This window comes from Pristiophorus japonicus, chromosome 11 (assembly GCF_044704955.1).
Source record: "Pristiophorus japonicus isolate sPriJap1 chromosome 11, sPriJap1.hap1, whole genome shotgun sequence".
In the NCBI taxonomy this organism is placed as follows: Eukaryota; Metazoa; Chordata; class Chondrichthyes; family Pristiophoridae; genus Pristiophorus; species Pristiophorus japonicus.
The window spans coordinates 212277270-212294828 of NC_091987.1; the positions used below are offsets into that span (position 1 = coordinate 212277270).

The following is a 17559-nucleotide window of genomic DNA, read 5'->3' on the forward strand; positions in this document are numbered from 1 at the left end:
CGTCCCTTTAAATTGACTCCCCTCTCCTCGGCCCATGTCCACCTGAGATGCACTGGCGACAGCCAGCCATCATTGCCGACAGCAAGAAAAATGCATCTCCACACATAAAGCTCCTCCCTCTTCAAAAAATGTGGATTCGACACCCGTTGGACGCGGCAGTCAGACACAATCATGTACAAAAAATTGGGGAAATACCGAGCAGGTTGGAGGGTCTTCTCGAGGCCTGGAGAAGGAAGCTCAGAGCCAATGCCCCCCCCCCCCCCCCCCCGACTAGCAGCACGACAAGGTTTCTCTCTTGTGTGGATGCAGCCCGCATTGCCGGCCGAGGTGCGGGGAAAGCAGTTGGTTTGGATCCAGATCGGAGACTGGGAAGCAAAAGACGTGCAAGCTTCAGCTTTACCGACACGCGAGCTGTTGGAAAATGATGATGCGTCCACATCTCGACCTTGTACTGGCGGTTGGACAGGGCAACAGTGGTGGGACCAGCAATATAACACTGGCCCCAAAACTGCGGCCTCTCCGGGTGGGTACGATGTGCGCACGGACACCCAAAGAGGCCTCGCAAATGCCGGTTCTCAGCCCGCGATACACGTGCGCGGGGAAACCGGCTTTTGCGAACTGTCAAAGTTTCTTTTGACAGGTCCTCTGCATCCCTGGGAGTAGGGCCTTCACGGGCGGAGATGTGGGCTATTTACCCAGCGAATGTCCTTCAAACTCTTACGCCTGGTAAAAGCAGGTGTATAGCCTACTTTTACCAGCGTAAGAGTTTTAAAACATAGAAAAATTAAAATGTTATTAATTATTTTTATGTTAAAAATCCTGCCTATGAAGGTCAAAAATTCTCCCCCAAAATTTTTTCTCTAAAACATTTAAGCTAATGCAATTTCTATTAATTTTTTAAAAAGTGGTGACTTTAAAAAAAATTTATTTTCGGGTTTTATTTGATTTTAGGGGTATTCTCATTGATAGTAACCCATGAGAATACGACATTGTGTTTGATGGTCCAGGCCCACGTGATCCCAGGATACGTGTACGCTCCTGGAAGACATGGGCCCGTATGCTGGTCTGCACAACTAGACCTCGGAGCGCAAGTCTACCTTCCTCCGAGACAACCAGGTATTTCCGTTAAAAAGTTTTCGGTTGGAGGCGTCCGCCCACAGGAAACCTCCGGCTGCAATTTGCGGACCACTGTGTTATCTGCATCCACGTCAGAGCTATCTCTAGGCTTATGGATGACATCATCAAGGGGCAGCATGAACAACAGAAACTTGCAGTTAACATAGTAAAAACATCCCTAGGTGCTTCATCATCACAGGAGGTCCCTCGAAACGAGGATGACTTGCTTCCACGCCAAAAAAGGATGATTTCACAGGTGTTTCAATGAAGGACCTAATATTCCAGGTCCTGAACTTCATAGTGTAGGCTGGAAGATGCCTGTGCGTGGATTTTTATTAACGTGTGGTGGCCGTTGCACACCAGCCACTACATGGGCTTGACAGAGCCGGGTCTTGGTCCAGCGGCAAAGATTAACCAAGACGACTGGAGACCTGCTCTGCTGCACGGACCGAGTGCGCGCACATATCGCACAGTGTGGGCTGGGCCCGTGCTGCCCCTGGGCCTTCGCCTCTTCTGGGCCCCGAACTCGCGCCTCTCCTGGGATCACATCCCTCCACAGTCTCTCGCTGTACCTGCCCACGCTCCAAGCACTGACCTGGAACTTGAGGACTTCACTCTTTGCTGCCATCGCCCTCCTGCACCAGCTCGCGCTGCTTCCCTGAAGTGGCCTCCACGCTGCTCCCGGGCCGCCATACCTCCGCTCCTTTTATGGCCCCGACCTGCCGCTGGTGTTCTCCAGCAGGCCGAGGCCTCCACGCTGTTCCCGGGGCGCCCACAGGAGCTTCACAGGAGCGTTACCAAACAAACCACGTAAAGGGATGTTAGGGCAGGTCAAAGAGGTAGGTTTTAAGGAGCCTCAGAGGAGGAGAGAGGTCGAGAAGGGGAGAGGTTTAGGCAGGGAACTCCAGAGCGTAGGACTCGGGCAGCTGAAGGCACGGCCGCCAATGGTGAGACGATGAAAATTAGGGATGTGCAGGAGGCCAGAATTGGAGGAGCGCAGACATCTCGGAGGGTTGTAGGGGCTGGAGGAAGTTAGAGATAGGGAGGGATGAGGCCCGAGTGGGATTTGGAAACAAGGATAAGAACTTTGAAATCAAGATGGTGCATAGAGTGCAAGGTGAAACTGTTCCATTTTCCAGCACATATCCAACACGTTCATGAGCAAAAAAACAACCAAAAAAGGACGTTAAGGTAATGGCCAATAGACTAAATCACTCACAATATTTACAATAAGCATTCTTGTGGCCAATATTTACTTTATATATACTTTAATGTCCTACATGCATTCAAGAAAAAGAGAAACAATGGGTGTGATCCAAAGGGAGCCATCCCTTATTGTTGGACAAGAGCAGAAATGTCAAAATATATGTATTAGCTCACTGATTAAGTACGCTGTGTGGCGTGGTACTGAACCGCAAAGTAACACAAGGTACAAGGGTGTAATTCCGAATGTTTTTGCTCTACAGTTGGCCTCCTGAGCAGAGGAGGGGGAGAAGTTACATCGGCAATCCCGATTGTTGTCCTGTGACCCTGCTTGAAAGTGCATGTGAAAGAAAGTCTTGCATTTATATAATCGCTGTTCACAACCTCAGGACGTGCCAAATTAAATACCTTCTGAAGTGTAGTCGCTGTTGTAATGTAGGAAACGGGGCAGTCAATTTGTGCACAGCACTCCCACAAAAACAAAGTGTAATGGCCAGAGCATCTGTTTTAGTGATGTTGGGTTGAGAGATAAACAGGGGCCTCGGTTTAACGTCTCATCCGCACGACGGCACCTCCGACAGTGCTGCACCCCCTCTGCATTGCACTGGGAGTGTCAGCCAAGATTATGTGCTCAAGTCTCTGGAGTGGGGCTTGTACCCGCAACCTTCTGACTCAGAGGCAAGAGTGCTACCCACTGAACCACAGCTGATACTGTGTGTGGACACTGGGTGAGAACAGGATTGGTCCTTGCTGTGATACTGGAATAACTTGTTGACACTCACGGTCCAGAATCAACTTGAATGGTCATTTTGAGGATGTACTGGAGAGATGCGAACTCCAATGGGACTGTAGCAAGGCATGAGCCACTGGCTACCATGAGGCAGAGAAGAGATATTTGATACTTAAAGCACTTGTTCACCAGCACCCAAAAGATCCATTAAAAAAATAGGCATTCTGCATCCACCGCCACCCTTGTTATTACTGACCAGGCTTCTCTACAAGGCTGACAAGTAAGGATGGTTCCTTATTGAGGACCCCACAGAGTATAACCTCAAGGATCAAACCTTCCTCGCAAACAGTGGACAACCATCAACCGCCTCAGAACTGGTCATGGTAGATGCGGCCAGCTTCTCCATAATTCTTGATAAAGTGCAACATCCCCACCGACACCTGGGAGTCCCTGGCCAAAGACCGCCCCAAGTGGAGGAAGAGCATCCAGGAGGGTGCTGAGCACCTCGAGTCTCGTCGCCGAGAGCATGCAGAAAACGAGCGCAGGCAGAAGGAGCGTGCGGCAAACCAGACTCCCCACCCACCCCTTTCCTTCAACCACTGTCTGTCCCACCTGTGACAGAGATTGTAATTCCCCTATTGGACCTGAGAACTCACTTTTAGAGTGGAAGCAAATCCTTGATTTCGAGGGACTGCCTATGAGGATGAGGTGGAAGATTAAAGTATTCCCATCATGCCACTGTGGAGCTCCTAATTAGACCTTGGAGCAGATCATTGAACACTGCCCTCAGAGGAAATTAACAGGCAGCCTACAAGATAATCCATGCTGTTACATAGAAAGCTTTGGCCTGGTTAGGTATTGACATTTGATTTGCTTTGTTACAACCATACGATAGGAGGAGGAAGTTTTAACGGTGATGTACCAATCAAGATATTATTTCCCAATTTACTTCAACTAAAGCGTGACAGGAGAAGGGGCAGAATTCAAGCAAGTACCCCCAGGTTTAAGACTGGCTGATATTTTCTTCACAATGCGTGAGACATATAGGCCTATACTATACTGGTGTTTAGAAGAATGAGAGGTGATCTCATTGAAACATATAAGATTCTGAGAGCGCTTGACAGGGTAGATGCTGAGAGGCTGTTTCCCCTGACTGGGGAGTCTAGAACCAGGGCTCACAGTCTCAGGATCAGGGGTTGGCCATTTAGGACTGAAATGAGGAGGAATTTCTTCACTCAGAGGCTGGTGAATCTTTGGAATTCTCTTCCCAAGAGGGCTGTGGATACTGAGTCATTGAGTATATTCAAGGCTGAGATAGTTAGATTTTTGGACTCGAAGGGAATCAAGGGATATGGTGATAGTGGGTTGAGGTAGGTCAGCCACGATCTTATTGAATGGCGGAGCAAGTTTGAGGGGCCGAATGGCCGACTCCTGCTCCTATTTCTTATGGTACTGGAGGCAATACCTCCAGCATCTATTAAGGAGCAGTTAGATACTGAGAAAGTGTTGGGTGGGGGGGGGGGGGGGGAGGAGTGGCGTGAGGGAAAGAGGTTGAGTGGGGGAAAAGACCATTGAGGGTCGATGAGCTACAATGGGTCAAATGGTCTTTCTCACCCCTGTCTCCCGAGCAACCAGCCTTGTGTTTAAATACATGAATCAGTGGATCACTAACCTGGAGTGCCTTGTGCAGCAGCCGATTGTCGTGAATGCCCGTGATTTCCCGCAGCTGGCTGATGATTAAGCAACCGTTCTGGGGAGAGAGAGAGAAAGAAAGATGAGGGTTTAGAAATGGAGCTTAGATCAGCATGTTTCTGGTGCTGCACAGATGCTGACCCCCACCATTTCTACAGTTACCGACCTGGATATCTGCCCTCCTGAGCATCCCTGATTATAATCGTTCAACCATTGGTGGCTGTGCCTTCAGCTGCCTGGACCCCAAGCTCTTGATCTCCCTCCCTCAACCTCTCCGCCTCTCTACCTCTCTACCCTCCTTCAAGACCTACCTCTTTGACCAAGCTTTTGGTCACCGGTGCTAATTTCTACTTATGGGGCTTGGTGTCAAATTCTTTATCTCATAATACTCCTGTGAAGCACCTTGGGATGTTTCACTACATTAAAGGTGTCATAACAAATACAAGTTGTTTTTGGATTACTGGTCGAGGATCAGAACACACATAGCATAACTGGTCCTGACACAAGACCTCTGCATCCCGATACCACAACTTCAGTTAACCTACTGACTCAAAGGTTCATCGAAATTATGGCATCAACGAAAGGCCATTAGGTGCATTGTGCCAATGTCTGATCTAGTTATTTAAATATCTTCAGCGATCTACTCTAAACCCTTTTACCTTTAGCCCACATACTTTTCAAATAATTATCCAGTTACCTTCTAAATTGTGCGATTTCCTTTAACACCATAAGGAATGCATTTCTATAGCGTCTTTCACGATGTCAGGATGTCCCGAAGCACTTTACAGCTAATGAAATATATTTGGCGTGTAGTCATGGTTGTAATGTAGGAAACGCGACAGCTAAATTGTGCACAGCAAGCTCCCACAAACAGCAATGTGATAATGGCCAGAGTGTTTGTTTTCAGGGATTGGTTGAGGGATAAATATTGGGCAGGACACCGGGGAGAATTCCCCTGCTCTTTTTCGAAATAGTGCCACGGGATCTTTTACGTCCAGCTGAAAGGGCAGACTGGGCCTCGGTTTAACATCTCAGGTGAAAGACGGCACCTCCGACAGTGCAGCACTCCCTCAGTACTGCCCCTCCGACAGTGCAGCACTCCTGCAGTACTGCCCCTCCAACAGTGCGGAGCTCCCTCAGCACTGCCCCTCCGACAGTGCAGCACTCCCTCAGTACTGCCCCTCCAACAGTGCAGCACTCCTGCAGTACTGCCCCTCCAACAGTGCAGCACTCCCGCAGTACTGCCCCTCCGACAGTGCGGAGCTCCCACAGCACTGCCCCTCCAACACTGCAGCACTTCCTCAGTACTGCCCCTCCGACAGTGCAGCACTCCCTCAGTACTGCCCCTCCGACAGTGCAGCACTCCCTCAGTACTGCCCCTCCGACAGTGCAGCACTCCCTCAGTACTGCCCCTCAGACAGTGCAGCATTCCCTCAGTACTGCCCCTCAGACAGTGCGGGGCTCCCTCAGCACTGCACTGCAGTGGGTCTTGAACCCACAACCTTCTAATTCACAGGTGACCAAGTGAGCCACAGCTGACACTTAACTGTGATAGCAGATCTATGACATGACACATAGGTCCCGATTTTAACTCCAGGCGGATTCCCACTCGGGCCTGAGTTAAAATGACAGTCGGGTCTCAATGATGTCATAGGGCCATAACAAGCCCATGTAAAGAAGGACCCTGTTGGCTCTGGGCGTCTGTCTTGACTGCCCGCTCAGGAGTGCAGGTTAAAATTGCAGATGTTGCAATCATGGCAGCTTTCGGACAGGTGAGAGCCAGAGTGGATTTTAACTGCCCACCCACCATGTTTCTGCTGGGCGAGTAGGGATAAAATCGGCCCCGTGATCAAAATCCATACACACAACATCCATTGTCATCCCATCATCTATCCACACTGAGATTTTCTGAAAAGCTTTCATTCATTAGTCAAGTTCAATCTTCTCTTTGCTCTGTTCCGAGTGCTCACTTTTCTGGTGGCTGTCCGGAATTAAATGTCAATAATGCCTTGGACTAAATCTAGTTTTCAAGCCCGAGAGACACAAGGACAGTGTTGTAACTCTCAGTATTATTAAAAATCAATCTGCTTATACAGTGCCTATATTGCTTTTCCAATGAGGACAAAGACTGCTCCCTATACTTTCCTTCACTCTGGATTAGGTTTCTCGAATGTTCTGTCTTTCTCTACAGACACTTGTTGATTGTTTAAAGGAACCCCATCAGAGGGTTTTTGTCAGACCATTAAGGAGTGTTTTCTGGTGGCCCTGAACCTTGTACCAGTGCCAGCTGTGGCTCAGTGGGTAGCACTATCGCCTGAATAAGAAAGTTGTGGGTTTGTCCACTCTGGGGACTTGAGTACATAAATCTAGGCCAACACTCCCAGTGCAGTGCTGAGGGAGTGCTGAACTGTCGGAGGGGCAGTACTGAGGGAGCGCCGCACTGTCTGGAGGTGCCGTCTTTCAGTTGAGACATTAAACCGAGGCCCCTGCTATCTCAGGTGGACATAAAAGATCCCATGGCACCATTGCGAAGAAGAGCAGGGGAGTTATCCCCGGTGGCCTGGCCAATATTTTATCCCTCAACCAACATCACTAAAATAGATTATTTGCTCATTATCACATTGCTGTTTGTGGGAATTTGCTGTGCACAAATTGCCTGCCGCATTTCTTACGTTGCAAGAGTCACTACACTTCAGAAAGTGCGTCATTGCTCTGAGGCCGTTTGAGACGTCCTGATGAATGCAAGCCTTTATTTCTTTTCCTTCCGACACCTGCTGTGTTGATTCCTTGAAGTCACAAATCTGTCCATCTCAGCCTTGAATATACTCCATGACTCAGCATCCACAGCCCTCTGGGGTAGAGAATTCCAAAGGTTCCCAAACCACACGAGTGAAGAAATTCCTCCTCATCTCAGTCCTAAATGGCCGACTCCATATCCTGGGACTGTGACCCCTGGTTCTAGACACTCCAGCCCGGGGAAACCACCTCTCAGCATTTACCCTGTCAAATGCTCTCAGAATCGTACTTATTTCAATGAGATCACCTTTCATTCTGCTAAACTCTGCATATAGGTCCAATCTACTCAATGTCTCCACATAAGACAACCCTCTTATCCCAGGAATCGATCGAGTGAGCCTTCGTTGCTAAGGCAAGTATATCCTTCCTCAGGTTACTGTGAGTTATAGCACACAGCTCGAGGGAAACACAGTGGTTTCAATTTAAAATGTGAATAAGAACTTGCTCACCTTTAAAATAAAAAGCAAAGAACCAGCGGGACAGCAGCACCCTGTAGCTGATAGGTGGCCCACAATGTAACAGGAAGTGCAAGTCAAACTACTCGACCTCACAAACTTCCGAGGTGGGTTTATGCATAATCTCAAAACCCGCACAATAACCTTGCAGTACATCAGCGGGAACGATAGCATAATGGTAATGCTACTGGTCTAGTAAACTAATCCAGGCCTGGACTAATAATCCAGAGATAATAGTTCAAATCCCACCACAGCAGCTGGGGAATTTAAATTCAGTTAAATAAATCTGGAATTAAAAGCGAGTACAGGTGCAGTGGCCAAATCCGGAATCCGGAATGTTCCGGACTCCGGGACGATTTGTGGCAGGGTCATCCAGAATCTGGAAACTGTTCCGGAATCAGAAGGCCATCTTTGGCGGGGCCGGCCCCACGACGATCTCCTCGGCAGGCCCGACAGCCCGAGCAGCTCCTCGGCAGGTACCCATCTCCCCCCCGCCCCACCGACGTTCCGAAATCTGGAAATACCCGAACCTGGGCTTGGGTGTTTCCGGATTCGTGACGTCAGAATGACGTTCCAAAATGTGGCAAAACGCAAAATCCGGAACGGCCTCGGTCCCGAGGGTTCTGGATTCGGGACGCTCCACCTGTATGAGTAATGTGACCATTGTAAAAACCCATCTGGGTTCACTAATGTCCTTTAAGGAAGGAAATCTGCCGTCCTTACCCAGTCTGGCCTATATGTGACTCCATCCAGTGACATCACAACCCGTGCCACAAGAATTCTGCCTTTTCCTGCTTTTGTTGTCCCAATGCACTATTAATTCTGTCGCTCTATTTTAATGAAAAGGTTTTTGAGCTATGGTCACACTGGTTTCCTTTGGCTAACAGAAGCTAGGACAGTGAGAGCTTTCTGGCACTGTCAATATTTAGGGAAATCCCTAGAAATGAGTCAATATTTAGAGGGAGATCCCTGAGAAATGTGTCACTATCATAGGGGTCCCTAGGAATGTGCCAATATTTATGGGGGTCCCCAAGACTCTGCCAATATTTACAGGGGTCCCCAGGAGTGTGCTAATATTTACAGGGATCCCCAGGAATGTGCCAATATTTACAGGGGTCCGCAGGAATGTGCCAATATTTACAGGGGTCCCCAGGAATGTGCCAATAGTTATGGGGGTCCCCAAGCTTGTGCTAATATTTACAGGGATCCCCAGGAGTGCGTCATTATTTAAAAGGGGCCCTCTTCACAAAAAAAATGTTGCTGTACGTGATGCATGGAGTTGCGGGCTTCACATTAGCACCAAGTCTTCACTCTCCTTCCGTACCCATGGCCTTACTGCACACAGATACAATTGAAAATATCGGGGAAAAAATGATTAGCTTGAAAAATTCCATAACACAAAAATTCTATCACATTCTATCTGATTGAATTCGAAAATTACTTAAATACAGTGGAGTTCAGGAGGGCAACTGCCAACGAGGTCTTTATGCGCCATCAGAGGTGAGGATGGAGGGGACAGAGAGGGAGGTGGAATGAGGTGGTTACGTTTGAGAACTCAGGGGTTGCTCTGACACTTTCTTATGAGCTTAGAATAGTCGCAGGATTTGGGTGCAGAGAGATCTTGCTTGGGGGGTTCAGGTGAAGCCAGATGTTGAATTCAATCACACATTTGCCCTGTATAGTCACAGGCAGTCCGTCAAAATCGAGGAAGACTTGCTTTCACTCTAAAAGTGAGTTCTCAGGTGACTGTACAGTCCAATACAAGAGCCACAGTCCCTGTCACAGGTGGGACAGACAGTGGTTGGAGGAAAGGGTGGGTGGGGAGTCTGGTTTGCCGAACGCTCCTTCCGCTGCCTGCGCTTGATTTCTGCATGCTCTTGGCAACGAGACTCGAGGTGCTCAGCGCCCTCCCAGATGCTCTTCCTCCACTTAGTTGGAGGGGGTCTTTGGCCAGGGACTCCCAGGTGTTGATGGGGATGTCGCATTTTAGCAGGGGGGCTTTGAGGGTGTCCTTGAAACGTTTCCTCTGCCCACCTGGGGTTCGCTTGCCATGTAGGAGTTCCGAGTACAGTGTTTGCTTTGGGAGTCTTGTGTCAGGCATGTGGACAATGTGACCCGCCCAATGGAGCTGGTCGAGTGTGGTCAGTGCTTCGATGTTGGCCTGATCGAGAACACTGACGTTGGTGCGTCTGTCCTCCCAGGGGATTTGCAGAATCTTGCGGAGACATCGTTGGTGATATTTCTCCAGCGACTTGAGGTGTCTACTGTACATGGTCCATGTCTCTGAGCCATACGGGAGGGCGGGTATCACTGCAGCCCTGTAGACCATGAGCTTGGTGCCAGATTGGAGGGCCTGATCTTCAAACACTCTCTTCCTCAGGCGACCGAAGGCTGCGCTGGCGCACTGGAGGCGGTGTAGGTAGTAGTGTCCAGTTTACAAAGGGTTAAATGAGCATGGATGTTGCTGCATTATACTGACGAACGACAGACAGCTGTCAGGGGTGGGGGGGGGGGGGGGGCGAGGGGGGAATCAGGGCAGTAGGTAGAGACGTGAACCACACTGGCGGGAGGCAGGAGGGAGGTGCGGACACAGATTCCCCTCAGACAGCAAACTATCCGAGGTTCAATCAGATGAGGCTTTCGCTAAAGGTTATATTAAAAAAAAACGGGATATTTGTTATTCGTAATATAGACAGCGAAACAGTAGTCACTGGCCAGGTGTGTTGCTGGAATCTGCCATGAAAAATTGCTACGAGAGTCCATCAGAGGTGAAGAAAAGCTGGGCTCCAAGCAGCAGATACCGAATCTGTTTACTGCTGCTCAAGTGCCGGGCCATGTGCTCTCAGACATATACGGAGCTAATCAGAGCAAAGGGCTGGCAACAGAGTTATTTTCAGCGGGGTCATGAATGTCATTTCTGTTTTCCATTCCACTTCTCACATGACATATCACAGGAGGAAGGAACTGTTGTGGATATTCTTCTCAAGAAGCACCAAGTACCGTACCAAACAGCACACCGCACTTGGCCAATGACTGCTGTTTTGCTGTCTTATATTACGAATAAAACGTATCTTTTTGTTTTAAGAAGAAGAAGAAGTGATCTCATTGAAACATACAAGATGCTGAGGATGCGCGCGACAGGGTAGATGCAGAGAGGATATGTCCCCTCGTGGGGGAATCTCGAACTAGGGGTCATAGTTTCAGAATAAGGGGCCGCCCATTTAAAACGGAGATGAGGAGGAATTTCTTCTCTCGGAGGGTCGTGAATCTTTGGAATTCTCTGCTCCAGAGAGCTCTGGAGGCTGGGTCATTGAATATATTCAAGGTGGTGAGAGATAGATCTTTGAACGACAAGGGAGTCAAGGGTTATGGGGAGCGGGCAGTAAAGTGGAGTTAAACCGAAGATCAGATCAGCCATGATCTTATTGAATGGCGGACCAGGCTCGAGGGGCCAAATGGCCGACTCCTGCTCTTATTTCTTATGTTCAAACGGCAACTTAATTTTCTTTCCTTATTATCCCTCTGCTCTTCCAAAAGGCACCGATTCTTGTTGGGAAATGGGTCGAAGGGGAAGTGGCCTCCCTATATTTTAATGACTGATGGACGTAAACACCTGCTTTATCCCAGACTCCATTGCATCCACTATCTTCTTTGTGCTTTTTCACAAAGAATAAACTCCAAGAACAGATCATACACATCATGCAGCTGAATTCCAGTGTCAGAAGGTTGTGGGTTCAATTCCCATTCCAGGGGCTTGAGCACAAAAAAATCTAGGCTGACACTCCAGTGCAGTGCTGAGGGAGCGCCGCACTGTCGGAGGGGCAGTGCTGAGGGAGCGCCGCACTGTCGGAGGGGCAGTGCTGAGGGAGCGCCGCACTGTCGGAGGGGCAGTGCTGAGGGAATGCCGCACTGCTGGAGGGACAGTACTGAGCGAGTGCTGCACTGTTGGAAGTGCCATCCTTCTGATGAGACGTTAAAGCAAGATCCCGTCTGCCCTCTCAGGTGGACGTAAAAGATCCCATGACACTATTTCGAAGAGGAGCAGGGGAGTTATCCCCGATGTCCTGACCAATATTTATCCCGCAATCAACATAACAAAAACAGATTATCTGATGATTATCACATTGCTGTTTGTGGGAGCTTGCTGTGCGCAAATTGGCTGCCGTGACAGTGACTGCCCTTCAAAAGTATTTCATTGGCTGTAAAGCGCGTTGAGACATTGTGAAAGGCACTATATAAATGCAAGTCTTTCTTTCTTTTGTACAGCTGCAGCATAACTGCTGCTCCCTCATATTCTGGTCCTCTCGATACAAAGGCCAGCATCCCATTAGTCTTTTTGATCCTTTTCTGTACACAACAAAATACCCCCAAAAAACATTTTTTTTTTAATTGATGAGAAAGTGCTTCAGGAAGCAGAATTCCAAAGGATGGTAGAAAGGACACCCTCTGTGAATGAACTAGAGGTGGAAAATCTCCCTGCGTAAAATTCTGAACTTTATCTGCAATGTTGTCCTGTCCAGTATTTTCCATTGCACCACAACAACAGATAACACAAATGAGAGCACATTACTACCCCACTATAAATAACTTCAGCAATAAGGGCTCGAGGCCATTCTCCGGTGGGATCTCCCAATTTGGAAAGACTGCAGATCACTGCAAGTGGATGCGTAGAATGTGACATACAGTGATCTATGTTCACGGTTCAAAATTATAAGGACTATTAAAGAAACTCTCGTGCGCATCTTAGTCGGCGGGGATGGATTTTATAATTAACAGTAATCAGGTGTCGGAGGTGAGCTCCAAGCAGTTCAAAAATTTTAAAGTCCTGTCAGTCTGTTCAGGCGGATGTTAAAGATCTTATACCATGGCTGGAAATGCAGAGAGTTATACCAGTGTCAACATACAAAAGCAAAATAGTGCGGATGCTGGAATCTGAAATAAAAACAGAAAATGCTGGAGATACTCAGCGGGTCAGGCAGAATTTGTTGAGAGAGAAACAGAGTTAACATTTCGGGTCTGTGACCCTTTATCAGAACTGGTAAAGTTCGAGATGCAACAGATTCTTCAGGAAGTGCAGGGGCAGGACAAGGGGGGAAGGGAGGAAAGAACAAAAGGGAAGGTCTGCGATAGGGTGGAGGGCAGGAGAGATTAGAGAGACAAAAGAGACAATGGGCCAAAATGAGATGGTAATGGCACAAGTTAGGGACAGTGTCAGCATGTCTCAACCAACACTATCAAAAATAATTGTTAATGTTTCATCCGATTGCTGTCTGTGTGATGTGCTGTTACAGAATGGCAACATAAGTGTAACTGCACTTAAAAACTTTAGAACTTATGACACGATAATGTTCCATATAAATGCAAAGATTTTTCTTATTTTTAATTTGTCTGTTGCCCAGAGTTAGGTATCACTGGAGCTTCAGGTAGCATCTCGCAATGCAAATGTACATTTCAGACAGTTGCTGGCAATACAGCTCCCAGCATCCGCTAAATCGCCACAAGGCGCATCACAGGAGCATTATCAAACAAGATTTGACAACGAGCCACATAAGGAGATGTGGGGACAGGTGACCAAAAGCCTGGTCACAGAGGTAGGATTTTAAGGAGCGTCTTAAAGGAGTGAGAGGTAGAGAGGTGGAGAGGATTAGGGAGGGAATTCCAGAGCTTGGGGCCCGGGCAACAGAAGACACGGTCGCTGATGGTGGGTTGAAGAAAATCAGGGATGTGCAAGACATTAGAATTGGAGGAACGCAGATATCTCAGGGGGTTGTAGGGGGTTATAGAGATATAGAGATAGAATTAAAAAATTAAGCCAGGATTGTTTACTTGGGCAATGAACCTCTACACTTTGAGATCAATATAGCAATGGGGCGGGAGGAGGGTCATAGATGCTCACCCAACACGAGCACATCATTATTCAGTGCTTCATTTTTTATTCGTTCCTGGGATGTGGGTGTCGCTAGCAAGGCCAGCATTTATTGCCCATCCCTAATTGCCCTTGAGAAGATGATGGTGTTCATGAACCGCTGCAGTCCGTGTGGTGAAGGTGCTCCCACCACAGTGCTGTTAGTGAGGGAGTTCCAGGATTTTGACCCAGCGACGATGAAGGAACGGCCAATATATTTCCAAGTCAGGATGTGTGTAACTTGGAGGTAGTGGTGTTCCTGTGCGTCTGCTGCCCTTGTCTTTCTAGGTGGTAGAGGTCGCGGGTTTGGGAGGTACTGCCGAAGAAGCCTTGGCGAGTTGCTGCAGTGCACCTTGTAGATGGTGCACACTGCAGCCACGGTGCGCCGGTGGTGGAGGGAGTGAATGTTGAAAGCTGATGGATGGGGTACCAATCAGGCGGGCTGCTTTGTCCTGGATGGTGTCGAGCATCTTGAGTGTTGTTGGAGCTGCACTCATCCAGGCAATGGAGAGTATTCCATCACACTCCTGACTTGTGTCTTGTAGATGATGGAAAAGCTTTGGGGAGTCAGGAGGTGAGACACTCGCCTCAGAATACCCAGCCTCTGACCTGCTCTTGTTGCCACAGTGTTTATGTGGCTTGTCCAGTTAAGTTTCTGGTCAATGGTGACCACCCAGGATGTTGATGGTGGGAGATTCGGTGATGGTAATGCCGTTGAATGTCAAGAGGTGGCAGTTAGATTCTCGCTTGTTGGAGATAGACATTGCCTGGCACTTGTGTGGCATGAATCTTACTTGCCATTTATCAGCCCAAGCCTAAACGTCGTCCTGGTTTTGCTGCATGTGGGCATGGACTGCTCCATTATCTGAGGGGTTGCGAATGGCACTGAACACTGTGCAGCCATTAGCGAACATCCCCACTTCAGATTTTATGATGGAGGGAATGTCATTGATGAAGCAGCTGAAGATGGTTGGGCCTAGGACACTGCCCTGAGGAACTCCTGCAGCGATGTCCTGGGGCTGAGATGATTGACCTCCAACCACCACAACCATCTTCCTTTGTGCTCGGTATGACTCCAGCCAGTGGAGAATTTTCCCTGATTCCCATTGACTTCAGTTTTACTGGGGCTCCTTGATGCCACACTCGGTCAAATGCTGCCTTGATGTAGAGGGCAATCACTCTCACCTCACCTCTGGAATTCAGCTCTTTTGTCCATGTTTGGACCAAGGCTGTAATGAGGTCTGGGGCCGAGTGGTCCTGGCGGAACCCAAACTGGGCATCGGTGAGCAGGTTATTGGTGAGTAAGTGCCACTTGATAGCACTGTTGACAACATCTTCCATCATTGAGAGATTGAGAGTAGACTGATGGGGCAATAATTGGCCGGATTGGATTTGTCCTGCTTTTTGCGGACAGGACATACCTGGGCAGTTTTCCCCATTGTCAGACAGATGCCAGTGTTGTAGCTGTACTGGAACAGCTTGGCTAGAGGCACGGCTAGTTCTGGAGCACGTCTTCAGCACGACAGCAGGGATGTTGCCCATAGTCTAACAGTCCTCAGAATGGGTCATTTCCTGGCCACAAATGATAGCAACATATTGTCAACTGAACCCACGCTTTTCAGGCATTTTTTCCCTCAGTCGCTACTGCCTGCGATGCTCATAAACTTGATGAGGTGGGCGACGTCACCGCACGGATTACTCTCATTCCCTTCTCCAAACTGACCGCATTACACAGAGCAACAGAAGGTTTAAGGGCAACCTGTGAGGACAGTGCTGTCATTCTCTATACAGGGCTAATTACACCGCTTAATGCCAATACACTTGGTCCCCAATCATCGAGTTAGTCGTTGTCTCAACACATTTTCACTTTAGTCACTGGACAGGAACGCTACTGTGGCAAAGTATATTTAGGAACACATTAGATCCGACATTCCCTGGTGACTTTCAAAGCATGGGGTGTAACATATAACACTCCAGGAGTGCTCCAGGAGTTTGGCTGGTGGTCAGTTGTCCGAAAGTGTTAGTGACACTACAGTCCACAATGCTGAAAAAAAACTAGTGCAATATTTGTGACAACCCATTAAATGTTTGTTACTGAAACCACATAGCACGGTGTATGGGAGGAAGAGTTCCGATGTGAATTAGGCATTAAGAAAATGTTAGTGTTACTTGGCTTTAACTCTTCAAACTGTGCTCTGTAAAGTCAGCATCAAACAGTTGCAATAGCAGTTCATAGAGGCACGTGTCTTCCCCCTCCCCACCCACCCAGAGACACTCGTCTCCGCTGTCCCACCCACCCAATTCATAGAGACACTTCACCCTCTGTCCCACCCACCCAATTCAAAGATACTCGATTCCCCACCCACATAATTCACAGACACATGTTTCTCCCCCTCCCCACCCAGCCAATTCAAAGACGCTCGTCCCCCCCACTGTCCGGTTCACAGATTTACCTTTCACCCCTTTATCACGTCGCTCTGGAATGCCCACACCACACATTACGTTGAAATACAGTCACTGATGTGTGAGCTGGAACCAATCGGCACACTGCAAGACCTCACAAACAGCAATCGACATTGGTGATGGTGTCTGAGAGCAATGCTGGCCAGAACATTGGGAGAATACCTCCCTGCTCTTCAACCTGTACCATGGGATAAGTAGGTTTCACCTCAACCACAGGAACACACAAGTGGATGTCAATTTAACATCTCAAGCGAAGAATGATAAGTCTAACAATGCAGCAGTCCCTCGGTCCAGCACTTGTATATTAGCCCAGCTTATCACAAAGAAAAACAGATTATCTGGTCATTGCTGTTTGTGGGAGCTTGCTGTGCACAAATTGGCTGCCGTGTTTCCCACATCGCAACAGTGACTACACCTCAAAAAAGTACTTAATTGGTTGTAAAGCACTCCAGGACGTCACTTTCTTATGTATCCAGGTCTTGCAGTGGGATTTGAACCCACAGCTTTCTGACGTTAAGGGAACGGTAGCATACTGGTAATGTCACTGGACAGCATGAAGGCCGCTGCGTGAGAACACCAGCGGCAGGTCGGGGATATAAAAAGAGGGGCGAGCAGCCTTGGGAGCAGCGCGGACGCCCCCGGGAGCAGCGCGAGCTGGTGCAGGAGGGCGTTGGCAGCAAAGAGTGATGTCATCAAGATCCAGGACGGTGATTGGAGCATGGGCAGGTACAGCAGGAGCGGCGAGGTCGGGGTGAAGGAGTGGCAAGAGATTGCAGAGGGATGTGATCGGGATCAAGGGGAGGCGTGAGTTCGGGTCCAGGGACCCGGGGCAGCACGGCCAGCCCACACTGCGACATGTGTGCCCACTAGGTCCGTGCAGCAGAGCTGGTCTCCAGTCGTCTTGGGTAATCCTTGCCACTGGACCAAGACCTAGCTCTGTCAAGCCCGTGTGGTGGCTGGTGTGCAACGGCCACCACACGTTAAAAAAAATCCACGCACAGGCATTTTCCACCCTTCAATATGTAGTTCGGGATCTGGAATATTAGGTCCTTCATTGAAACACCTGTGAACTCATCCTTTTTTGGCGTGGAAGCAAGTCATCCTCATTTCGAGGGACTGCCTATGATGATGATGAGTAATCCAGAGGCCTGGACTAATGATCCAAGAGAGGCAAGTTCAAATCCCACCACAGCAGCTGG

At 48.7% G+C, this 17559-nt stretch overlaps 1 protein-coding gene across 2 annotated transcripts in view; it reads right to left on the reverse strand.

Moving 5' to 3' along the window:
• The window catches only part of usp28 (ubiquitin specific peptidase 28), a 97794-nt gene that overhangs the window by 63536 nt on the left and 16699 nt on the right, over positions 1-17559 (reverse strand). For both annotated transcript variants that reach the window (XM_070894492.1, XM_070894491.1), the window contains exon 2: positions 4722-4799. In XM_070894492.1, coding sequence (XP_070750593.1) covers positions 4722-4799 — 78 coding nt within the window. The remainder of the gene's footprint in view (positions 1-4721; positions 4800-17559) is intronic.